The 25,918-nt window shown below is 51.4% G+C and overlaps 1 protein-coding gene across 9 annotated transcripts in view; it reads left to right on the top strand.

Moving 5' to 3' along the window:
• Window positions 1–24,776, top strand: part of LOC311528991 (uncharacterized protein) — a 35,256-nt gene extending 10,480 nt beyond the window's left edge. For 7 of the 9 annotated variants that reach the window (XR_014713745.1, XR_014713746.1, XR_014713747.1 and 4 more), the window contains 4 exons: window positions 759–1,583; window positions 3,615–3,793; window positions 14,757–14,972; window positions 21,551–24,776. Coding sequence is in view for 1 of the 9 variants with exons in the window: in XM_084644564.1 (XP_084500690.1) it covers window positions 1,158–1,583; window positions 3,615–3,793; window positions 21,551–21,608 (663 nt within the window). In the remaining 8 variants the exon portion in view is untranslated. The remainder of the gene's footprint in view (window positions 1–758; window positions 1,584–3,614; window positions 3,794–14,756; window positions 14,973–21,550) is intronic. The other 2 variants (XR_014713751.1, XM_084644564.1) reach the window with 1 other exon arrangement.
• The last annotated feature ends 1,142 nt before the right edge of the window (window positions 24,777–25,918 follow it).

The following is a 25,918-nucleotide window of genomic DNA, read 5'->3' on the forward strand; positions in this document are numbered from 1 at the left end:
AGATGCTTACAGAGTTGTGTCGACATAAGCTGCCTTGCATCATCCTAACTCTAGCGTAGGGCAGGCCTTGTTCACTGACTCCAGAGCACCTGCACTGTACCAGCCCTGCATGCTCAGTCCCAGAGCTGAGAGTCATGCTAGGCTTTTTCCTTTTCATGCTTCATTGCTAGTAATGAACACTGGGCTCTGCTGCTAAGGGGGGCCTGCTGCACAGTCAGGGGGCATTAGTTCAGGAGACTAGAGAACCAAACCCCCTGGGTTCCTGCACACCCCGCTCCCCTGGAAAGTGCCTGACTCTTAAGTTGGTCCAGAGGGAAATAGTTCATTACCTTGACTGCAAAGGCTAACGAGGGCAGGTTAGATGGCAGCACTTGGCTGCTATGAACAGCTGGTGCAGTGCCTGGCTCAAGCAGGGGAAGCACAGAAGGAACATTGCCCATAACCCTCCATTTTCCAACCTTTCCTGGACTCTCCTTGGGCTGTGTGTTCTCGTGACACCAGTTGAGTCCTTGCTGGGCTGCCGCCTCTGCTGCATCATCCAAGTAGCCGCTTCATAACCAGCCCGGCCTGGGAACCTCTGCATGATCGATCCTCTGGAGCCAGAATGGCCTTTCCTGCACGCGTAGGTTAGCCATAGGTTGGAGAACCCCTGCTGAAGTGTTGGCTGCCCTGGGACTGTGAAACCCTCCATTCAGACACCCCCATGAGCCTGGTTAGCACTTCCCCTTTAGCGTGTCTGACTCTCTCCTCTCCCCCAGATGTGCAGGGTGGCAGTGTATACAGCTGCAAGCTGTGTGCGAGAGCCTTCTCCTCCCACACCATCCTGCTCTACCACTATCGAACCCTTCACCAGCTGCAGAAGTGGGACCCCAGCACCTGGGACGGCACCGCTGCCAGCCCAGCCTCACCTGCTGGCCCCGAGATGGCACTAGGCCCAGAGATCCCAGACACTGAGCCGGGCACAGACGTGCATTTCATCCTGACCTCAGAGACTGTCAAGGGGAGAGCGTTTGATTATGGCCGGATGGTCTTAAAGTGCTTGCACTGTGCCCGGAAGTATTACTCCAAGGAGGGCCTCGTTGGCCACGTCCGTGCTGTGCACCCTGGCACCAAATGCCTGCCGCTACCCCAGCTGGCATTGCAGGGGATGGAGAGTCATGAGTGTGGCTGACCACGAGGCATACGTGAAGTGCAGAAGTGGCTCCCAGAAGCACAAAGCTGGGAGACCTCTGGAAAGACCCCATGGGAAGAAGTTTGTTTGCCCAGTTTGCAAGAAGGGCTTTACTAGAAAGCGCATACTCCAGCTTCACTCCAGCACCCACCAAGCCGGCTGCCGCCCTTTCTGTGGCACACAGCGGACAGCCTCCCCTCGGCGACTGCACCAGCGCCACCAGCGCAGCTTCCAGTCGGCGGTCAGCGTGGTGGCATGGCTGCACCGGCAGGAGCACCGCCAGGGGACAGTGACCTGCGGGGTCTGCCACTCTGCCTACCGGCACCGCTCCACACTCCACAAACACATGAGGGTGCACGATGCAGAGCGGCCCGATGGCTGCAGCTTCCCACACTGTGGCTGGAGGTTTAAGGTAAGGGCGCAGATCCCCACCTGGTGCCGGTGGGGGGCGTTATGCTGCTCCCCTGGAGCCCCTGCAGCCATTTGGGGAACAGCAGGGAAGCTCTGTTCCTATGCCAGGCTATGGGAATTGCTTCATCATGCTGTTGCTGAATCAATCAGCAGATGGCACATTCCTGACAGCTCCGTGCTGACAGATGTTATCTTGTTCTTCGGTTCTATGTTATCTTGTTCTTCGGTTCTCCCGTCCTTGAGGCTGTTGGGTGGATTCCAGTCTCCCTCCAGGGGTCCTCTGGTTGTTTCCACTTGACGCCTTCTTCAGCCGATCAACACTGGATTCTTAGGCTGGCACCTCCCTGATCATTCTTACCAAGCATCTGTCACATACATCCTCTATCTCTGTTTTAATCACAATTGTGAATACAGAGAGATGAATACAACAAAAGGGTGGGGAGTCTCTGTGTGCTGTTTCTGTTGTTACAAAGTATTGCTTTGAGAACAGACTCTGTCTTAGGATGTACTAACACAATTAGCAGCTTGCAAGTTTCACACACAGAAAGAGAGAGAGAAACAGTAAAAACAAGAGACCAAAAACCAAGAGACCTCTTAATTAGTAATACCCTGGAATTTAAACTATGGGGAATCAAACTCATTTGTGATTTTAATACAGAACTTCTTTAGTATGATCCAACACATTCACTTCTCCTGATCCCAATGACATGGCTTCTGAGAGAGAGACAGGCACGCTGCAGCTCAAACAGGCAGGGCTTAGAACTCCTCCTCCCCCCCCCCCCACCCACCCCCAGTGGCAGCCAGGAGGCTCAGGACTGGGGTAGAAGAAGCAGGAAGCTCCATCCTTTTCCCAGCAGCTGATGACGGAGGGAGAGATTCTGGTTTGGTGGATATGGATGTTAGAGGGTCCAGCACCCTGCTAGAAATTCTAGCTCCTGCTGCCTTTCCTGCAACTATGGGTTTGGGGGTGGGGGGCCTGGGCTTCTCCCCAGCACATAACCCAGCCCTCCTCTCTGCCCACCTCCAGCTAGTATGTGTTGGGTAAACGCTTGTATCCCTGGAAGGAGCAGTTGTTGAATGAGTTTGAGGGTATTTTGTAGTTAGGGTGGTTTTCACTCTAGCTGGGGCCATACTAATCCCCCTCCTTCTCTGGTGAAGAGAGAGGGCAGCAGAGGTAAGGGACTCCCTGGCAGACTGAGTGCTGGCTGCATCCCAGCTGTCTCACATTCAGAGCCTCGGACAACCTGGGAAGTGCAAGCCAAATTCCGGGTCTTTGGCAGTGCAGGCTAGTAACTAGACAAATGCAGCCTGACACGGCCAGCAGCTCCCAGTTCAGCTAGTGGCAAGGAAAGAGCCCCTTTCTCGTGAATTACCTTGGGATATTTGCAAAAAGAAAAGGAGTACTTGTGGCACCTTAGAGACTAACCAATTTATTTGAGCATAAGCTTTCGTGAGCTACAGCTCACTTCACTGGATGGGATATTTGGGGTCTCACCTCCTAGCATCTCTGGAGACTGAAGCCCTCTGCCTACAGAGCAGGGATGGCATGGCCCATAGCAGTGCCAGCCTCCCCAGGATTGCTCTGCCCCCTGCCACCGTGCTCCAGCTCTGATGTAGAGTTACTGCCTTTCGTGGACAGATGGAAGTTCAGCTCCTTCGGTCCTAGGCCTCTTTATCTGGGCTGCCCACAAAGTGCCTGTTGGGTGCTGGTTTGGGTGGTGTGGGCCCAGCACTCAATTCACAAGAGCCACCAGCTGCTAACAGAGGACCGTGGTGGCTTATCTAGGCTGGATTCACACTAGCCACCTAGAGGTGAAAGGCTCCAAATCCATCACCTTTTCCTGCACAAGGAGACCCCTGGGTCTCTTCAGTTTGAAGGGAATGTCCATCCCCTATTGGTCAGCCCAGGTGCTGGCACCCTGCCCCTGCCATTCGGAGTGAGGATATGGCTCCTCTTTACTCGGGAGCTGAGAAGCGATGGCTGCTGCAGCTGCTTTTGTCCTAGCGCATCACATCTGCCTTTTGCCTGCAGAGCGAGGTGCTGCTGAGAGCGCATCTTCAAGCCCACGTCACTCCAGGGCAGTTTGAATGCCATTCCTGTGGCTATGCCTTCCGCCACAAGCATCACTTGCAGCGCCACCAAGCCAGAATGCATGGTGTTCTCTCCAGCAGCGTGAAGAAACCAGACAGCCCCGCAGTGGAACAGCTCAGGTGAGATGCTGTCTGCCTTGAAAGGACTGAGCCTTGGGTCTGATGGCCCATCAGTGTAATTTCCATGCTACAGAAGCAGCTTCCCTAGAAAGCTAAGCATGCTCCTTCTCCCTCCCCAGGGAAGGCTGTGCCATCCTCGCTCACACAGTAATGCGGAGCTAACCGCATTGCACAGTCAGTGAACAGCCAATGGCTTTGATCCCAGAGCATGGGACATCGCAGCACTCCCCTCCCACCTTTACCCAGAACAAAGGCTGCAGCTCAGGCCTAGAGCCTTCTCCACTTGGGTTCAGTGCTCTGTGCATGCTGCCTTGTCCTCTATGCTACTTCCCAGCCATTCTCTGGGCTGCCAGCTCCAGGCACCTGTCTTCGCATTAGCCCCTCAATAAACAGCGTTGCAGCAGTGGCTGGAATTCTGCTGCTGCCACAGCGAGATTCTATCTGTAGCGGAACACCTGGGCCCACTAGGGCTCGGCCATATCTAAAGGACTGTTGAAGCTACTGCTGGTGTCGGAAGCAAACCCTTTGCATGTCACTGATCTTGTGATACCAGGGCTTGTGACTCCTTCAGGGTTAAGTGTGTGTGTGGAAAAGGGGGAAGAACGCCCGCTTGCGGGGCCCTGGAACAACATCTTACAGTCTGGTGGATGATGGTTTAGAAGCCTCCTGCTGCTATTCAGAGGGCAAACTGCTCCTCAGCAGGGCTTCCTCATGGAGACCATCCACTCGGGCCCATCTGCCTGGTGGCTATTGGTGAGCACTCCGCCCCTCTTCTTCACTTAGAGGTGTCCTTTGAGCAGGCCCAGCTACCTGAAGATGCTGTAGATGGAGCTGTGTTTGAGACACTCCCCGCTCCCAAATGGTGCCCTACTAAACTGTGACCCCAATTGGCAGGCTCGGGGGTCTGGCGCCATGCCTAAGGCCAGGCTCTCCCTGCCCTCCAGTAAAGGTTGCTTCAAACACGTCACCATACATTGACCACCCAGTTCAGGCTTGTCTACAGGGGGTCAAGGCTGGTCTGTTCAGGTTTGTCTGTGTTTTCAAACATAGCTCCGTCCATGCAGAGCACAGGACGCACCAGCTGGTGGCCATGCAGCAAGTTCTTTCATGCCAGTCACAGTATGGGTCAGTGACTTGCTGGCTAGCCTTTCCTTGGGCTCAGCTGGAGCACGTCCATCCCTGCGGGAGACCAGCTTGTCAGGGAGTTCTGGAGGCAGGAGATAATTTCCTGCTTAACTCTCACTCAGGCATGTATCAAGGCAGGGCGAGGGACCAGAGGTCTGCTAAGGAAATGCAGGAAGCTTGCTAACAGCAGCTGTGTGGTAGCTGGTGGGAACAACACTCTGAGAAGGCAGCACTTTGCACCCAGGGAGCCCAGGGCAGGATTGTACCCTGGCTGGGGTTTGCCACTTCTGCTTCGTGACATCACCAGGGCACTCAGATTGTGGCATTAAGGCTCCCAGAGGAGAGCTGGCTGTCTCAGCACCTGCGGCTCCCTGGCCTGGCCACTGTCCAGCTGGCTAGATTGTCGGGCTCAACAGGTATTGATCAATGGCTCCATGTCTAGTTGGCAGCCGGTATCAAGTGGAGTGCCCCAAGGGTCGGTCCTGGGGCTGGTTTTGTTCAATATCTTCACACTCTCCTCCAGATCATTTATGGATTGCACCCTCAACAAGTTTGCAGAGGACACTGAAGTGGGAGGAGAGGTAGATACGCTGGAGGGTAGGGATAGGATACAGAGGGCCCTAGACAAATTAGAGGATTGGGCCAAAAGAAATCTGATGAGGTTCAACAAGGACAAGTGCAGAGTCCTGCACTTAGGACGGAAGAATCCCATGCACCGCTACAGACTAGGGACCGAATGGCTCGGCAGCAGTTCTACAGAAAAGGACCTAGGGGTTACAGTGGACAAGAAGCTGGATATGAGTCAACAGTGTGCCCTTGTTGCCAAGAAGGCCAATGGCATTTTGGGATGTATAAGTAGGGGCATTGCCAGCAGATCGAGGGACGTGATCATCCCCCTCTATTCGACATTGGTGAGGCCTCATCTGGAGTACCGTGTCCAGTTTTGGGCCCCACACTACAAGAGGGATGTGGAAAAATTGGAAAGAGTCCAGCGGAGGGCAACAAAAATGATAAGGGGACTGGAACACATGACTTATGAGGAGAGACTGAGGGAACTGGGATTGTTTAGTCTGCGGAAGAGAAGAATGAGGAGGGATTTGATAGCTGCTTTCAACTACCTGAAAGGGGGTTCCAAAGAGGATGGCTCTAGACTGTTCTCAGTGGTAGCTGGCGACAGGACAAGGAGTAATGGTCTCAAGTTGCAGTGGGGGAGGTTTAGGTTGGATATTAGGAAAAAGTTTTTCACTAGGAGGGTGGTGAAACACTGGAATGCGTTACCTAGGGAGGTGGTGGAATCTCCTTCCTTAGAAGTTTTTAAGGTCAGGCTTGACAAAGCCCTGGCTGGGATGATTTAATTGGGGATTGGTCCTGCTTTGAGGAGGGGGTTGGACTAGATGACCTCCTGAGGTCCCTACCAACCCTGATATTCTGTGATTCACTGATGTCTGCAACCAGGCCATCCCCTGGCCTCGTGCTGAGCCACCCAGTCTTGGTGTGACGGGATCAGTGAGGTGCTTCTAACCTCCCCTTGTAGGGCATGCTTGGGATCTCTCGGGAAATGTTCCAGCAATGTGACAGTGCTGGTTCTTTGGGACCACTGCTGCCTAGCCAGCTGAGAGCACGGGGGCTGTATACCCAGATAGAAGGGAGAGCCAGCCCAGTTCATCCCCAGCCATCAAATGCTGCTGTCATCTGTCTGTGGTCGTCATCAACATGCTGCTGTAATTGAGAATGGCGGCTCAGATAGCCACAGCTCAGAGAGAGGCCACTGGCTGTGCCCCTCCAATTGTTTTGGAGGCTGCAGTGAAATCCTAGAGGAGCTTGGGGACCAAAAGAGATCCCTGCCATATCTGTGGAGAGGGAAGGGGCGCTGACAGAGCCCTTCCACTCAGGCAAAGGCAGACTCAGCCCGCTGTGTGTGTCTGTCTTCAGGCTGCGTGCCAAAAAGTAATTCTGATATTGTCCCACTTTTACTGCCCTGCCAGTGTCTTCACCCAGGCTGGCGGTGCTGACTCCGGCTAGCCTCGCTGAGCCTGTGTGGGGAGAGGTACTCTGTTCCTCCTTGTGCATTCCCAATACAGAGGGTCCACACACCTGGCCCCATGGGGCATGTCCTGGTTTGAGGTCTCATCACTTCACTAGCCCCGTCTGTTTTAGCCCTGCGGAGCTAGTGCAGCTGTAGGCGGAACATGGCTCTGATCCAGTCTGGCAGTTCCTAAGGGCCAGACATCTAGTGCAATGTCCTGTCTCCAAGAGAGGCTGGTGCTTCAGGGGAAGGTGTAAGAACCTGGCAGTATCAGATGTGGGATAATCTGCCCCTGCATTAGGTCTCATCCTGCTCTATCTAGGGAGGTTGGATTAAGCCCTGAAGCATGAAGCTTAACATCCCTTCCCACGTTTGTTAGCATTAAGTATGATCACTCTCAGGTTTCAGAGTAGCAGCCGTGTTAGTCTGTATTCGCAAAAAGAAAAGGAGGACTTGTGGCACTTTAGACACTAATCAATTTATTTGAGCATAAGCTTTTGTGAGCTACAGCTCACTTCATCGGATGCATCATGAAAGCTTATGCTCAAATAAATTGGTTAGTCTCTAAGGTGCCACAAGTCCTCCTTTTCTTTTTATGATCACTCTGACTTGTCTTGTTATCCCTATACATAGCCACTCCCTTTTGGAATCTTGCTAATTTCATGCTTACAATTCAGTTTCACCATCCAACTACATGTGCTTGCATGAAATAATATTTCCTTTTCTCCATTCTAAATTTTGCCGCCTTTTAATTTCATCCACTGTCCCCTGAGCCTTGTCGTATGAGACCGGGAGAACAGATGTTCCTGATCTACCTTCTCCAGACTGTTTGTTACAGGCAAAACTGGTAGCCTTACCTATTACGGTGGTGTGACACTTTCCAGGAGAAGACCCATCTCAGGTGCTTATAACTTTGCCAAACTATAATTTGGGCTGGAATTTTCCATGCTGTGTGTCTGCCTCCAGCAGAATACAGGACAAGGACATGGACGGGTTGGAGGGGATGGGACAGAAGGGGTCAAGTTTGGGGCAAATGGGCAGAAGTCTATGCCCACTAGATCGCACTCCCCTTCTCTTAGTTCCCTCCCTGGGTGTGGTAGATGGAGGATACATTTCCCCTTCATTGGAGAGGTGGCTGATCGTCACCCAAGCAACAGGCATGTGTCGTCAATTCCGGCAGCTGTCAGCACCTCAGTGATTGGGGCACTTGATGAAGTTTCACCCCACAATAGATGTGACCAAAATTAAGCCCCATCACAGCGGCTCAGGGCTGAGCCACGCGGCCATGGCTCAGGCTGTTCTGTGATATCTTCGCAAAGATCTGTAACTGGAGCTATGCTGGCACTCTCCGGTTACTGGCCTGCCCTGTAACTATCTCACAGGAGCATGCAGCTACGTACCCACCTCCTGCATCTTTCATGAACTCTCGTGACTGGAGCCTGAGCCTTGCCTGTGCCATGGAGCCCCTTGTACTCTAGAGAAGAGCAGCTGAATTGGATCTGGGCCTATAGCTTGTGTTGCCTGGTGGATTGATTTGAAATCAAGGCCATTTAAATCACTGATGTTAATCAGTTTTTCCATTTGTACTTCAGTTATTTTCTGAAGAGTGGTGCTTTCTCATTGGTTGACATAATCATTATGTCTGGATTTTACAATTAAATAGAGCTTTGCAACGGCTTTGGTACATCTTTGCTACCTTGGAGGGCTCACGTTTATTTAAGCAATGATCTAGATTAATATTTTCACATTCTTATTGTACATCTGTTACCCACACAAAATTCTGTTACTCACACGCTCAAGGGCACCCACCTTTACCCAGTTCCTAGGGCTCAAGGCATAAACCTCTTAATTTAGGCATCTAACTTTACCCCTCTGTGGGCTTTGGGCTCTACTCCTCCATGGACTCAGAGCAAACACGCTTTCCCTGTGGACTCAGGGCTTAATCTTTTGCGGGTTTATGGGGTCTTTTACCAGTGAAAGAGCCTTACACAGTAATATACTACATAATCTCTGTTTATTAACAATCACCAAACATAGACTGCACACTCTACACATACAGTGCTCACCACTCCCAGTAAGACAGATGAACTTTTCTTGATGGCCAGTCAGGATCAGGTTCATCTGGGGGACTCCAGTTTCTGCATTGGAGCCGTGTTGAGATCTTCGGGGCTGTGTCCTAGAGTTGGTTCCCAAAGAACTTCCTTTTGGACTCCAGTTTACATAGTGACATTTGAGTCCTTTTTAGCTGTACCTTAACCAATCATTATACTAAAATTTTACTAACCAATCCTAATATAGTGTAACAAAATTCTCTAACCAATCCTGTCCCACCACCTTAATTTACACGTAGCAAAATTAATTATGTAACACACAGAAACAATTAACTAACCAGACAGAGACCATACAGATAAACAATAGGGAAGTGGGGACCATAATGACAAACCAATAAAGAAATGAGGATTTCACAACTACAACTATTGATAAATGATTTCCTGACAGACAAGATGCTGTCAAACTAAGTTTTCTTTAACCCTCTTAAGATCTGTTTCTTTATCTGGTGATAGTGGGGGCCGTTAGGATAGGGTCTCCTTCTTTACAGCGGATCTGACATTGCTTTAATGTAATGTAGATGGAATGTGAGGATGTGACTTCCTGCTTCTCAGCTAATGGCTGCTGCTCGGCGGCTCTTTTAATCTGGCTGCAGACGAAGGCTTTAGGCCTTACAGTATGGCTGCAGACAAAGGCCTGATCCTTACACATCTTTAGCACATTAGAAAATGGTGAATGAGATATTGCTTATTTACTAGATAATCAGCTGTTTGGTCACAGTTTGTGTCACGGTGAAGTAGGATGGCAACTGGAATTTAATGAAACCCACAAACCAGGATACAGCATTTATTAACCAAAACAGCCTTTACATGTCTTGGGTACATAAAGCTCTCTTCTTAAAACTTGGTTCACGTTTACTCCTAAACTATTGATGAAACAGACGGATTAACTGAAGTCAGTGAATTAAACTGGATGGATGAAGGGAAAGCAGTGGATGTATTGTTTCTTGACTTTAGCAAAGCTTTTGACACGGTCTCCCACAGTATTCTTGTCAGCAAGTTAAGGAAGTATGGGCTGGATGAATGCACTACAAGGTGGGTAGAAAGCTGGCTAGATTGTCGGGCTCAACGGGTAGTGATCAATGGCTCCATGTCTCGTTGGCAGCCGGTGTCAAGTGGAGTGCCCCAAGGGTCGGTCCTGGGACCGGTTTTGTTCAATATCTTCATAAATGATCTGGAGGATGGTGTGGATTGCACTCTCAGCAAATTTGCGGATGATACTAAACTGGGAGGAGTGGTAGATACGCTGGTGGGGAGGGATAGGATACAGAAGGACCTAGACAAATTGGAGGATTGGGCCAAAAGAAATCTGATGAGGTTCAATAAGGATAAGTGCAGGGTCCTGCACTTAGGACGGAAGAACCCAATGCACAGCTACAGACTAGGGACCGAATGGCTAGGCAGCAGTTCTGCGGAAAAGGACCTAGGGGTGACAGTGGACGAGAAGCTGGATATGAGTCAGCAGTGTGCCCTTGTTGCCAAGAAGGCCAATGGCATTTTGGGATGTATAAGTAGGGGCATAGCGAGCAGATCGAGGGACGTGATCGTTCCCCTCTATTCGACATTGGTGAGGCCTCATCTGGAGTACTGTGTCCAGTTTTGGGCCCCACACTTCAAGAAGGATGTGGATAAATTGGAAAGAGTCCAGCGAAGGGCAACAAAAATGATTAGGGGACTGGAACACATGAGTTATGAGGAGAGGCTGAGGGAGCTGGGATTGTTTAGCCTGCAGAAGAGAAGAATGAGGGGGGATTTGATAGCTGCTTTCAACTACCTGAAAGGGGGTTCCAAAGAGGATGGCTCTAGACTGTTCTCAATTGTAGCAGATGACAGAACGAGGAGTAATGGTCTCAAGTTGCAGTGGGGGAGGTTTAGATTGGATATTAGGAAAAACTTTTTCACTAAGAGGGTGGTGAAACACTGGAATGCGTTACCTAGGGAGGTGGTAGAATCTCCTTCCTTAGAGGTTTTTAAGGTCAGGCTTGACAAAGCCCTGGCTGGGATGATTTAACTGGGAATTGGTCCTGCTTTGAGCAGGGGGTTGGACTAGATGACCTTCTGGGGTCCCTTCCAACCCTGATATTCTATGATTCTATGATTCAGTTGTTTTCAGTGTTGTAGCCATGTTGGTCACAGGATATCAGAGAGAGAAGTTAAGTGAGACCGTATCTTTTATTGGTCCAATTTGTCTTGGTAGAAGGTACATGCTTTCAAGCTACATGGAGCTCAGGTTGGTCCAATAAAAGATGATCCCTCATCTACCTTGGCTCTTGGATTATTTCAGGTCAGCCTGAGATAACTTTCAAATATGCTTAAGTGTGACTGGAGCTTAAATTCCTAGTCTCGTCAAGTCTCTTGTAAAGGAGACGGTGTCGTGACTTTCTGACTGTTGTGCCATATTTATAAAACTAGGCCTCAATAGTTCTATCATATCTCTCCTCCCTCCACCCCTGGTTTGTTCTTTATTCAAAAAAGCAACCTTTAACTCCTGCATTTTTGAGAGAGGCTCGTGGATTCAGCATATTTATTTTTTATTTAAATATTTTCCGGGGTTGTAATAAGTTTAGGCTTTAACATGTTTTGTCTTAAATTCTGGTTTCATTTGAAACAGGTTTATTTTTAAAAAGAAAAACTCTTACTTAAATAACATAAAAAAACCCTCATAAATCAGAAAATCATCAGTCTATATCCACCTGGCTTGTTGTGCCAAAGGACTGTTCCTAGCAGGCCATGTGTGGGATGCTGGCCGCCCTTCTGGCCTTCAATTGGATGCTCTTGATTTGGCTTGGGGAGTTGGCTCTGAGGAGCTTTCTCCCCCTGTGGAGCTGGGAAGAGCTCAGTGTTGTACAGCATATTCAGCACTCAAGGTGCTCGAGGCAGCTATGGGGGAAGACTTCACTGCTTGTTCCTAATCTCGTGCCATAAATGGCCCTGACTGGAGCAGATCCCTGACCTGCAGAGCTGTCTGAGATACGACAGGAGCAGCAAGTGGTGATGATGCGGGGGGGCTAGGAGGCTGACGGTGAAGGCAGAAAGATCCTGTGGGCACCAGGGGGACTGGTTACTACGGGTCTTTGGGGTTCCTATGTCCTTGAGAGGCTAGTCCCAGCTGCTCAGAGTTTTTTCCATTGGTGTCTATGGGGAAGCGAGACTATTTGCGTTAGCACAGAGAAGAAACTGGGTACAAGGGACCTAGCATGGGAGCCCCTAGATTAGGTGATTGGAATAGAGCTATCTGGATTGTGGGGCTCAAACGTACATAGAATCCTAGAATATCAGGGTTAGAAGGGACCTCAGAAGGTCATGGAGTCCAACCCCCTGCTCAAAGCAGGACCAATCCCCAACTAAATCATCCCAGCCAGGACTTTGTCAAGCCTGACCTTAAAAATATCTAAGGAAGGAGATTCCACCACCTCCCTAGGTAACGCATTCCAGTGTTTCACCGCCCTCCTAGTGAAAAAGGTTTTCCTAATATCCAACCTAAACCTCCCCCACTGCAACTTGAGACCATTACTCCTTGTTCTGTCGTCAGCTACCACTGAGAACAGTCTAGAGCCATCCTCTTTGGAACCCCCTTTCAGGTAATTGAAAGCATCTATCAAATCCCCTCTCGTTCTTCTCTTCCATAGACTAAACAATCCCAGTTCCCTCAACCTCTCCTCATAAGTCATGTGTTCCAGTCCCCTAATCATTTTTGTTGCCCTCCGCTGGACTCTTTCCAATTTTTCCACATCCTTCTTGTAGTGTAGGGCCCAAAACTGGACACAGTACTCCAGATGAGGCCTCACCAATGTTGAATACAGGGGAACGATCACGTCCGTCGATCTGCTGGCAATGTCCCTACATATACATCCCAAAATGCCTTTGGCCTTCTTGGCAACAAGGGCACACTGGATATGAGCCTAATTTGTCTAGGGCCCTCTGTATCCTATCCCTACCCTCCAGCATATCTACCTCTCCTCCCACTTTAGTGTCATCTGCAAACTTGCTGAGGGTGCAAGCCACACCATCCTCCAGATCACTTATGAAGATATTGAACAAAATTGGCCCAAGGACTGACCCTTGGTGCACTCCTCTTGATACCAGCTGCCAACAAGACATGGAGCCATTGATCGCTACCCGTTGAGCCCGACAATCTAGCCAACTTTCTATCCACCTTATTGTAAATTCGTCCAGCCCATACTTCTTGAACTTGTTGGCAAGAATAGTGTGGGAGACCATGTCAAAAGCTGTGCTAAAGTCAAGGAACAACACATCCACCGCTTTCCCCTCATCCACAGAGCCAGTTATCTCATCATAGAAGGCAATTAGATTAGTCAGACATGACTTGCCCTTGGTGAATCCATGCTGACTGTTCCTGATCACTTTCCTCTCCTCTAAGTGCTTCAAAATTGATTCCTTGAGGACCTGCTCCATGTTTTTTCCAGGGACTGAGGTGAGGCTGACTGGCCTGTAGTTCCCAGGATTCTCCTTCTTCCCTTTTTTAAAGATGGGCACTACATTAGCCTTTTTCTAGTCGTCCGGGACTTCCCCCGATCGCCATAAGTTTTCCAAGATAATGGCCAATGGCTCTGCAATCACATCCGCCAACTCCTTTAGCTCTCTCGGATGCAACACATCCGGCCCCAGGGACTTGTGCTCATCCAGCTTTTCTAAATAGTCCCAAACCACTTCTTTCTTCACAGAGGGCTGGTCACCTCCTCCCCATGCTGTGCTGCCCAGTGCAGTAGTCTGGGAGCTGACCTTGTTCGTGAAGACAGAGGCAAAAAAAGCACTGAGTACATTAGCTTTTTCCACATCCTCTGTCACTAGGTTGCCTCCCTCATTCAGTAAGGGGCCCACACTTTCTTTGACTTTCTTCTTGTTGCTAGCATACCTGAAGAAACCCTTCTTGTTACTCTTAACATCTCTTGCTAGCTGCAACTCCAGGTGTGATTTGGCCTTCCTGATTTCACTCCTGCATGCCCGAGCAGTATTTTTATACTCATCCCTGGTCATTTGTCCAATCTTCTACTTCTTGTAAGTTTCTTTTTTGTGTTTAAGATCAGCAAGGATTTTACTGTGAAGCCAATCTGGTCGCCTGCCATATTTACTATTCTTTCGACACATCAGGATGGTTTGTCCCTGTAACCTCAATAAGGATTCTTTAAAATACAGCCAGCTCTCCTGGACTCCTTTCCCCCTCATGTTATTCTCCCAGGGGATCCTGCCCATCAGTTCCCTGAGGGAGTCAAAGTCTGCTTTTCTGAAGTCCAGGGTCCGTATTCTGTACAGGGTCCAGGGTCTGAAGTCAGCGGTCCATACAGGCTGCACACAGCTCTTACTTAGGTTTTGTCTACATTAAGACAGTTTGTGGGCCCTTTTCTGTACCATTACAGCTCCACCAGGGGAATTGCTGGGCAACAATGGAAGCTGCAGCCTAGACAGTGCCCGGGATTAAACAAATGCTGGTGAAATTGCCTGAGCCCCCTTGCAATTTTCCATTCTCCTTCCTCCCCAACAACTAGTCCTCTGTTAAGGTCACTTTTTTATATCTACCTGTGGGGTTTTGTCACTTGCCCCTTCACTTTGTAATGCCCTCCTCACTTTGGCTAGTTAAGATCCCATGCTTCCTAGGCACACTTGCCAGCTGCCTGTGCTCTGAGATTCCTGAAGAGTGCTGTGCAGACAGGCTGTTTCTCATTTGGGCTGTCTCTGTCTGCAGGCGCACACAGCAGGGAGACTCGGGAACAGAGCCCAGCGCACACCCACTCAGAAGAGCAGGCTGCGAGCCTCCGAAATAAAAGATCCTCCTGCAACGTTAGCTGCAGTGTTGGCTTGAGAGGACAGTTTTCCCTGGCCTGGGCATGAGGCACCAAGTAACTGTTGCTCACGGGGACTGGGTGCAGAAGCAGGGTTGACAAATGGAGACTCTTTCCAGGTAAGCTGGTCCATGCTATGCGGGGTCTGTACTGAAGGGAAGCTGACTCATGGGAATTACTGTCCCGTTAAAAGTCATCTGGGACTGTGGCCGGCAGCATCCAGTAATGCTAATAAACCTTGTTAGTTTCTGTTGGAGGTGACGACTATTGCATTCCCTCTGAAGGGCATAGAGTGGCCCAGGGGGTTAATACATGAGCCGCGGTCTCTGATCTCGGTGTATCTTGGACCATGAGTGCAGGTGAGTTTTGGGCCCAGTCCAGTCCCTAGCAGATACTCAGTCCTTCTCCCTGGACCTGGATATGTCCCGGAATCAAGTGGGAATCTGCTGTAATATTTTTATGATGCTGGTGTGTGCTTCAGTTTCCCATGGCTGCCTAGTGGAGGGAAAGGTATTGAGTCTGCTCTTGGGGCAGCGCAGGATATGAGGGGTGGGTGACCCCTTGCTGTCTAGGATGCAGCCAATAGGACCAGTAAGGAACTGTCAGGAACCTGCTGTATTTATGCAGATTCCTGAAGAGACAATAGAGGTTCCCTTCCCCCCCCCCACCCCTGCAGCAGGGAGGTTGAGCAGAGACCAGCTCAAGAACGAAGGACTTCTGGAGGAAGCTGGCTCTCTCTCCTGGGACTCCCTCCAGGTCAGAGGGACATAGCTGAAGCTGCAGTCCCACTGCAGCTTGGCTGGTGTGTTGTGCTGACTTGGCCCCAACGGACTGTGCTTTAATCTTCACTTCTCTGTGCTAGCCCAAGGCCTTCCCGGACTGTGTCCCAGCTGACTAATAAACCCTGCTCTGTGTGGAACAGGCTATTTGGGGTCATTGCAAATACTTTCCAGGCTGAAGAGCAAATGCATCTCTGCCCAGGGCCTGACTTGCAGGGCAGAGCTTGGGGTGTGAAGCAGGAGGGCTGGAGTCCAGAGGCTCAGGCTAGGAGGCGGAGGAAGAGGGGCTCCTGTGGGGTGTGGCACACTGCAGGGGACCCTCCAAGGGACCCTGGGGTGTAGCAGTGATTGAGGGGATCCAGGGCAGCTCCCCATCACTGCTCAGCCCCTTTGAATCCTGCTGTGCTCTTTGATTGGGCTCCTATTCTGTGCGGCTGGGCCTGCAGCAGCTTTCAATGTTCCGAGCACCCCCACCCCCAAAGAACGATGTGGCAGTGACCCCTCTACCTGGTCAAGGAACAACATGGCCAGCATCCAGCTGGAGCCCTGGCCAAAGCCAGTCTTCCCCCCGCTTGGGTTGGAGTCCTTTGGAGTTTCAGGGGTCACCCAGCACTGTGATCTCCCATATAGCACCGTTCTAGTGACCTGCCAGCAGCCCAGGATAGCTATACTTGTCTGGGTGGGATCCTACACCTGCCTGAGCCTGGGGGGTGGTCCCAGAAACCCCCAAAGGAAGGTGGCAGGGAGTTGGGGGGTGTAGGAATTCCCTTCCTGACCCTACATCTGGCAGTCACTTCAGCCCCGCGCACATGAATCTCCAGGGTGCTGTGTCCACTTTCATTTGGCTCCTGATCCTTTGGGCCTTGTCCTTTTCTCCTGCCATCTCATAGCGTGGCTTGTGCTGGCATCTCCTCCTGCGGGGAATCTCAATGGGTATGTGCCTGCCTGTGGGGGGCAGCGGGACCTGTGCCACATGTGGGAGGTCAGTGTTTGATTAACAGCTGGGGTGAGCACCCTGGCACCTGTTCAAATAGCTCCAGTGCCCAGAGCCACATCCACCCGGCAGGACCTGCCTCCCTGCAGGCTTCACTCCGTGCTCTGCCAGAGCTTGGCTTAGATAGCAGCTCTTCTCTGTGAGGTCAGGGTCCCAATGCCAGAGGCGGACAGCTGGCGGGGGAGAGGGACACTGGGTTAGTACCACCGGGCTCTCACTGTGTCGGTGGTATTTACAAGACTCTTCTTGCAGCCTATTGGCCTTCCCGCTCCTGCCCCCACGTGTTGGCTGGGTACCAGGGAATTCCCCACCCAGCTGCCTCGGTCGCTTGTTCACATCCAACTGCCAGCTGTTCCTATGTCACGCCGCCTGTGGCCTGGCTCTGTCCCATCGGGCTGGTGATCTCAGAGCTCTCTATGACCTTCGTGAATTTGCCTTTGCACCCACCTCACAAGTCTCTCAATGTTGTTCCATATTTACATGTGGGGAAACTGAGGCACAGTATGAGTAAGGCTGAGATTTTCAAAGGAGCCCAAGGGAGTAGGGCACCTAATTCCCTTAGGCTTTTTTTTTTAAAATCTCTGCCTGGGTGGTTTGCCCAAGATTGCAGGACAGCATTAGGGGAGCACTGGCGGAGCTGTGGGAGGGGCGGAAACTGGCCCCTCTCCCTGTGCTAGGTCAGTGTAATTAGACCACTGGTTAGGCAGGGTCACCAGCTCCTCTGCCTCCCACCTGTCCCATCCATGCAGTTTAATTGCTGCCCCTGCCCCCACAAGGCAAACATCTGCTCCGCGCTAAGCACAGGCCAGGCCCACAGCATAGCAGTGTCCTCTTTATTTGGCGGGGTAATCGGTGGGAGGGAGCAGTAGCATCAGTTTGCCCTTTGAGTCCCAGGCCCGGAGCCCGGCGTTCCTTCTGCGCTGGCTGCCCTTAGGCTCTCGGAGAAGGGACCCTGCCTCATGGCAGGAATTCGAGGTCTTGTTTTATAAATCACTCGTGGAGCCCAGCCCTTGAGTGGAGCAGCCACAGGCAGGGCAGGGTGGTGGGTCAGCGCAGGGAGGCTGAGATGGCTTCCAGGGGGAGGACTCCTGCTGACCCAAGGCTAGAATCCAGCCACGCTGGGGGAATCGTGCTCTGGTGACAAAGCTACTGGCATGGGGCTCCCAGGCTGCAGGTGATGGGGGTGACCAAGCAATGTCTGCCCAGCCAGTGATGCCAAATCAAGGACATTCCCCGGCCTGGGGGAGGATCCCAGCTTGGGGATCGCGGGGGAATTCCATTTTCAGAGGGATTTCCCTGTGCCTCAGCCCCGCCCCCATAGCCAACACAGCAGCGGGGGCGGGGGATGCCTGTGGGGACCCCATTCTGCCAGAGAGCGGCCAGGGAGTAAGGTGCCTGGCCCAAGGAAGGACACACCCTGTGGCTGGGCCAGCTGGAGAGCCCCATGTGCATAGCTAAGTGGGGCCCCTGCTGGGCATGTACAACTCTGCTGCTGCCAGGCTCCTGAGGGGGACACAGCTCCGCCAACCTCTGTGTCTGGGAGGCTGGGTCACCTCCATGTGGAACTGATCCAGCCCCCGGGGAGGGTCACTGCAGCCAGCTAGAGGATGGATCCCCCCCATCCCTGATCTGGATTGGCAACACTGCAAGGCTGCAGCCCGAGAAATGGGGCTATAGGGGTGCCAGGGGTTCTGTGGGGCAGCGGTTCCTCTCCTCCAGGCCAGTGCAGAGACGCTCAGGCTGTCCTGTCAACTGGCTCCTTCCCCTCAGCTAACGCAGGGTGGGCTGCAGCCGTGCCGTCTCTGGAAGCAATGCAGGCAGGGGTTAGCCCAGCCCTGGGACTGCTGGGACCCCGTGGAGACACTGGCGGAGCGGCTTCTGCTGGGAGGGAGAGAGGACAGCAGGGTCAGATGTACACCATGCTCTCTGGGGCAGACCGCTGTGCTGCCAGCCTGCTGCTACTGGGCCTGTCCCCCAGTTCCTGGCCCCGATAATATGGGGAGCCCGAGGTTTGCCTGCAGTCACCCAGCCCCTCCGCGCTTGCCCCCCATGGTCTCTCTCCTGCACTCTCACAATCCCCTTTGCCCGCTTGCTGGGCTAGAAGAGGTGCCCAAAAACGCACCGGAAGGAGGCAGGGTGAGGAGGGCACACAGCTCCCTCAGGATCCTGCCAGGCGGGGCTGGCTCCAGGGCAAGGTCAGTGTCTGGGGCAGCTGGGAGAGCCCCACTCTTGTGGGCACCCATCTGTTCTGCTGCAGGCCCCTGCCTGGGTGGGGTTTGGCTCCAGTCGGGGAAAGCCTGCTCACAGCTGTCCCTCTGGGGTCTGTGGGTCAGAGCAGAATCCAGCCCGACTGCATAGTCCATGGCACCCCATGCTGTGCCCCAGAGGTCTTGGCACCACATCTCTCCCTGCTGTCCTGGCTGGGCTGGTGCAGAGTGGGGGCCATTAATTGGCCCCTTCGCCTGCTGTGCAGGGGTGGGGAATTTGCTGCTGCCAGGACCCACAGCATCCCACAACCACCCTCCCTGCTCACCTCGGAGTGTGGGGGAGCTGGGCCTCATTAGCATCTCGCAGTCTCAGCTGCCTCAAGACCCGAATAAGCTGGCTGATCTGGCGCAGGGTCATCTCCGGGGCCGGGCACGCCAGCCGCTGGCGCTGGCTGATCAAACACGGGGGGCTGGCAAAGAGGGAGAAGTAGCTGTTCCTTCCCAGCAGCTGCACTGCTTGCTTGTTCCCAGAACAGGAGGCATACTGCAGGCAAGAGGAGGAGAGCTGGGATCAGCACCATGCTCCTAATGGGAATGCTACCTGGGGTCAGCGCCAACCTGCTGCCAGCTATGCTACCTGGGTCGATGCCAGGCTGCTGCCAGCTATGCCACCTGTGGTCACTGGGGCAAGCAGCAGCACTGTGCCATGGTGCAGCGTGGCCAGGCCCAGGCACTCCCAGCTCCATCCCCCCAGCGCTCTGTGGAGGATGCCCCGAACACTGGGATCAGGCTCCTGGGGTTGTATTTCCCCCTGGGGACCTCAGGGTATATTCCTGCTCTGTGCTTTGGTTCTTCCAGCCGTGAAGTTGGGATGATGCCGGGGGTGGGAGGTTGATTTAGCTCATGGGTGTCTGGGCTGTGGTTTGCCATCCTGTGGTGCAAGGCACACGGGGGAGGGAACGTGCCATTGTTTGGGAAATCCAGGGAAATCGCCCACTGCAGCAGCCAGGCTCCCCAGGTTGCAAGGGAGGTCGTGGGCCCCAGTGAACGCTCCTTCGGAGGCCAAGCTTGTGCCAGTGCAGGTGAGCTGAGCTAGTGGCAGGAGTTGGCCAGTGGGAGCACCAGGTGGGATACAGCCCAGCATTCCGACCTTGGGTTATACCTAGGCCAATCAGCCGGGGCATGGCTTGCCAGGCGAGGAGCTTTATGAACAGCCCTTCTGGCTGCTGGAACAGTGGTTCAGGCTCAAGAAAGTTGAATGAAAAGTACTAACACCAAGCAGCCCAGTGCCTGCATCCTGGACCATTACCAGCCCCAAGTGAATTGTTCCTAGGGGTCTCCTGCTTGGGATGGCTGGCCCTGCTGTTGGCACCTGGTGCTACCATTCCCTCTCCACCCCCTGGTCAGGGTTGCTGTGCAGGCTCTGTAGTGCAACCCACAGCCTTTGCGATGCCCTGCATTGGAGGAGGGGTAAAAGTTAGTTCTTTTGTTTTTTTGTGGGGGGGAGTTACATAACGAGGGAGAAGGAGCATCGTGTGCAGGGCGAAAGGCACAACACAAGTCAAAGCAGGAGACTGGGAAGAAGGAGCAACATTCTTCAGAGCACAGCCTCTAGTGTTGATTTCAGCACCTGGGACTGGGTGGAAAAACTCTGCCATGGCTGCAGGTTGTAAAAAAAGACCCTTGTTAGGAATATTTTCAAGAAATCCCAGTATGCCTGAGTCAAAAAGGAATGTATGGCCAATGCAAACAGGGCATCCAAGAGCTCCAAGGCCTGGTTCATAGATTCATAGAATATCAGGGTTGGAAGGGACCCCAGGAGGTCATCTAGTCCAACCCCCTGCTCAAAGCAGGACCAATCCCCAATTTTTGCCCCAGCTCCCTAAATGGCCCCCTCAAGGATTGAACTCACAGCCTGGGTTTAGCAGGCTGATGCTCAAACCACCGAGCTATCCCTCCCCCCCAACAGAATGAAACAACATTCTGAACAATAAGAAAAGGAGTACTTGTGGCACCTTAGAGACTAACCAATTTATTTGAGCATGAGCTTTCGTGAGCTACAGCTCACTTCATCGGATGCATACCGTGGAATATCGGTATGCATCCGATGAAGTGAGCTGTAGCTCACGAAAGCTCATGCTCAAATAAATTGGTTAGTCTCTAAGGTGCCACAAGTACTCCTTTTCTTTTTGCGAATACAGACTAACACAGCTGTTACTCTGAAACCTGTCATTCTGAACAATGCTCCTCTGAAAGCAGTGACTTTGCAGATGGTGGTGTGGGCATGTCTGAATAATCTGGCTCCGCTAGTTAGTAATCTTATTTTGGCACTATTCTTACAGACGGCCCACCATGGCTTTCCATGCAAGTAAATGCTCATTTTGCTGATTGGCATCAATTTGTGGTTTGGGAGGATTGCTCATGAATTTTGAACTGTTTGTGTTCAAAATATAATTGGCAGGCTAGTTTGCTATGGGAGTATTTATCCATTACGTTTTTACTCTTCTTGCTGGACTTCTGAAATGATTTTTTATTGCTCAATATAATCAAATCTCCTACGTGTAGATTTCCAGTTTAAAAGTTTTATTAGGCATTTATGAATTTTAACATTTTTTAAAAATGTCAAGCTGTTTGGTATATTGCTAGCGACAAGGTTTTAAATAGTTCTCTAAAATGTCTCTTTTTAAAGACTAATCTCCCTTTTTTCCCTCCTGCAGCTGCAAATGTTTCATTGCCCCACGTATCATCTCCGTCCCAGAGGCTATCAAAGATTAGAAGCCGAAAAAAATGCACTCGCGATGAAATATTCTCTGAACACATGAAGTCCTCCCACGCTGAAAGAGCCCAGCACAATTCGTGGAGGGAGACAATGTTAGAGTCCAGAAAAGCACAAAAAAAATGTGACGACAGGAAGGACGAGTGAGAGGAAGGTATGTCAGCATGATGAGACGAGGCAGGAGGCAAGGTGGAGGCTACTGGAGGATCAAACTGATATGCTCCAGTGTCTGGTGGAGCTGCAGGAAAGGCAGCAGGAGCACAGACCGCCGCTGCAGCCCCTGTAACCAACCTGCCCTCCTCCCCAAGTTGCATAGCCTCCTCACCCAGACGCCCAAGAAAGCGGTGGGGGAGCCTCCAGGCACCCAACCACTCCACCCCAGAGGACTGCCCAAGCAACAGAAAGCTGCATTCAACAAGTTTTGAAGTGCAGTGTAGCCTTGTCCTTCCAACCTTCCCTCCTCCACCACCCCATCTGGTGCTTCCCTCCTCCCCTACCCCTCCCGGGCTACCTTGGCAGTTATCATAGAATATCAGGGTTGGAAGGGACCTCAGGAGGTCATCTAGTCCAACCCCCTGCTCAAAGCAGGACCAATCCCCAATTAAATCATCCCAGCCAGGGCTTTGTCAAGCCTGACCTTAAAAACTTCTAAGGAAGGAGATTCCACCACCTCCCTAGGTAACGCATTCCAGTGTTTCACCACCCTCCTAGTGAAAAAGGTTTTCCTAATATCCAACCTAAACCTCCCCCACTGCAACTTAAGACCATTACTCCTTGTCCTGTCGTCTTCTACCACTGAGAATAGTCTAGAACCATCCTCTTTGGAACCACCTCTCAGGTAGTCGAAAGCAGCTATCAAATCCCCCCTCATTCTTCTCTTCTGCAGACTAAACAATCCCAGTTCCCTCAGCCTCTCCTCATAAGTCATGTGTTACAGTCCCTTCATTCTTTTTGTTGCCCTTTGCTGGACTCTCTCCAATTTTTCCACATCCTTCTTGTAGTGTGGGGCCCAAAACTGGACACAGTACTCCAGATGAGGCCTCACCAATGTCGAATAGAGGGGAACGATCACGTCTCTCCATCTGCTGGCAATGCCCCTACTTATACATCCCAAAATGCCAGTGGCCTTCTTGGTAAGAAGGGCACACTGTTGACTCATATCCAGCTTCTCGTCCACTGTCACCCCTAGGTCCTTTTCCGCAGAACTGCTGGCTAGCCATTCGGTCCCTAGTCTGTAGGGGTGCATTGGATTCTTCCGTCCTAAGTGCAGGACCCTGCACTTATCCTTGTTGAACCTCATCAGATTTCTTTTGGCCCAATCCTCCAATTTGTCTAAGTCCCTCTGTATCCTATCCCTACCTGCCACCGTATCTACCACTCCTCCTAGTTTAGTATCATCCGCAAATTTAATGAGAGTGCAATCCACACCATTCTCCAGATCATTTATGAAGATATTGAACAAAACCGGCCCCAGGACCGACCCTTGGGGCACTCTACTTGATACCGGCTGCCATCTAGACATGGAGCCATTTATCACTACCCGTTGAGCCCGACAATCTAGCCAACTTTCTACCCACCAAATAGTGCATTCATCCAACCCATACTTCTTTAACTTGCTGACAAGAATACTGTGGGAGACTGTGTCAAAAGCTTTGCTAAAGTCAAGAAACAATACATCCACTGCTTTCCTTTCATCCACAGAACCAGTAATCTCATCATAGAAGGTGATTAGATTAGTCAGGCATGACCTTCCCTTGGTGAATCCATGCTGACTGTTCCTGATCACTTTCCTCTAGTGTAAGTGCTTCAGGATTGATTCCTTGAGGACCTGCTCCATGATTTTTCCGGGGACTGAGGTGAGGCTGACTGGCCTGTAGTTCCCAGGATCCTCCTTCTTCCCTTTTTTAAAGATGGGCACTACATTAGCCTTTTTCCAGTCGTCCGGGACTTCCCCCGATCGCCATGAGTTTTCCAAGATAATGGCCAATGGCTCTGCAATCACAGCCGCCAACTCCTTTAGCACTCTCGGATGCAACGCATCCGGCCCCATGGACTTGTGCACGTTCAGCTTTTCTAAATAGTCCCTAACCACTTCTTTCTCCACAGAGGGCTGGCCACCTCCTCCCCATGCTGTGTTGCCCAGTGCAGCAGTCTGGGAGCTGACCTTGTTTGTGAAGACAGAGGCAAAAAAAGCATTGAGTACATTAGCTTTTTCCACATCCTCTGTCACTAGGTTGCCTCCCTCATTCAGTAAGGGGCCCACACTTTCCTTGACTTTCTTCTTGTTACCAACATACCTGAAGAAACCCTTCTTGTTACTCTTAACATCTCTTGCTAGCTGCAACTCCAGGTGCGATTTGGCCCTCCTGATTTCATTCCTACATGCCCGAGCAACGTTTTTATACTCTTCCCTGGTCATTTGTCCAATCTTCCGCTTCTTATAAGCTTCTTTTTTATGTTTAAGATCCACAAGGATTTCACTGTTAAGCCAAGCTGGTCGCCTGCCATATTTACTATTCTTTCGACACATTGGGATGGTTTGTCCCTGTAACCTCAATAGGGATTCTTTGAAATACAGCCAGCTCTCCTGGACTCCTTTCCCCCTCATGTTATTCCCGCAGGGGATCCTACCCATCAGTTCCCTGAGGGAGTCAAAGTCTGCTTTCCTGAAGTCCAGGATCTGTATTCTGCTGCTTACCTTTCTTTCCTGGGTCAGGATCCTGAACTCGACCAACTCATGGTCACTGCCTCCCAGATTCCCATCTACTTTTGCTTCCGCTACTAATTATTTCCGGTTTGTGAGCAGCAGGTCAAGAAAAGCTCTCCACCTAGTTGGCTCCTCCAGCACTTGCACCAGGAAATTGTCCCCTACATTTTCCAAAAACTTCCTGGATTGTCTGTGCACCGCTGTAGTGCTCTCCCAGCAGATATCAGGATGATTAAAGTCGCCCATGAGAACCAGGACGTGCGATCTAGTAGCTTCTGCGAGTTGCCGGAAGAAAGCCTCATCCACCGCATCCCCCTGGTCCGGTGGTCTATAGCAGACTCCCACCACTACATCACTCTTGTTGCTCACACTTCTAAACTTAATCCAGAGACACTCAGGTTTTTCTGCAGTTATCCTCCCATTTGTGTGACGAATTAATAAAGAATGCATGAATTTGAAACAACAATGACTTTATTGCCTCTGCAAGCGGTGATCAAAGAGGGGAGGGGAGGGGAGGGTGGTTGGCTTACAGGGAAGTAGAGTGAACCAAGGGGGTGGGTTTTCATCAAGGAGAAACAAACAGAACTTTCACACCGTAGCCTGGCCAGTCATGAAACTGGTTTTCAAAGCTTCTCTGATGCGCAGCGCACCCTGCTGTACTCTTCTAATCGCCCTAGTGTCTGGCTGCGCATAATCAGCAGCCAGATGATTTGCCTCAACCTCCCACCCCACCATAAATGTCTACACCTTACTCTCACAGATATTGTGGAGCACACAGCAAGCAGCAATAACAATGGGAATATTGGTTTCATTGAGGTCAAACCGAGTCAGTAAACTGCGCCAGCGCGCTTTTAAACGTCAAAATGCACCTTCTACCACCATTCTGCACTTGCTCAGCCTATATTTGAACTCCTTGCTACTGTCCAGGGTGCCTGTGTATGGCTTCATGAGCCATGGCATTAAGGGGTAGGCTGGGTACTCAAGGATAACTATAGGCATTTCAACATCCCCAACGGTTATTTTCTGGTCTGGAAAGTAAGTCCCTTGCTGCAGCCGTTCCCACAGACCAGAATTCCTGAAGATGCGAGCATCATGAACCTTTCCCGGCCATCCCACATTGATGTTGGTAAAACGTCCCTTGTGATCCACCAGTGCTTGCAGCACCATTGAAAAGTACCCCTTTTAGTTTATGTACTGGCTGCCTTGGTGTTCTGGTCCCAAGATAGGGATATGGGTTCCGTCTATCGCCCCGCCACAGTTCGGGAATCCCATTGCAGCAAAGCCATCCACTATGACCTGCACATTCCCCAGAGTCACTACCCTTGATAGCAGCAGCTCAGTGATCATGTTGGCTACTTGGATCACAGCAGCCCGCACAGTAGATTTGCCCACTCCAAATTGATTCCCGACTGACCGGTAGCTGTCTGGCGCTGCAAGCTTCAAGAGGACTATCGCCACTCTCTTGTGAACTGTGAGAGCTGCTCTCATCTTGGTATTCTGGTGCTTCAGGGCAGGGAGAGCAAGTCACAAAGTTCCATGAAAGTGCCCTTATGCATGCGAAAGTTTCACAGCCATTGGGAATTGTCCCAGACCTGTAACACT

This window comes from Lepidochelys olivacea, assembly GCF_965140295.1.
Source record: "Lepidochelys olivacea isolate rLepOli2 genome assembly, chromosome: 12".
In the NCBI taxonomy this organism is placed as follows: Eukaryota; Metazoa; Chordata; order Testudines; family Cheloniidae; genus Lepidochelys; species Lepidochelys olivacea.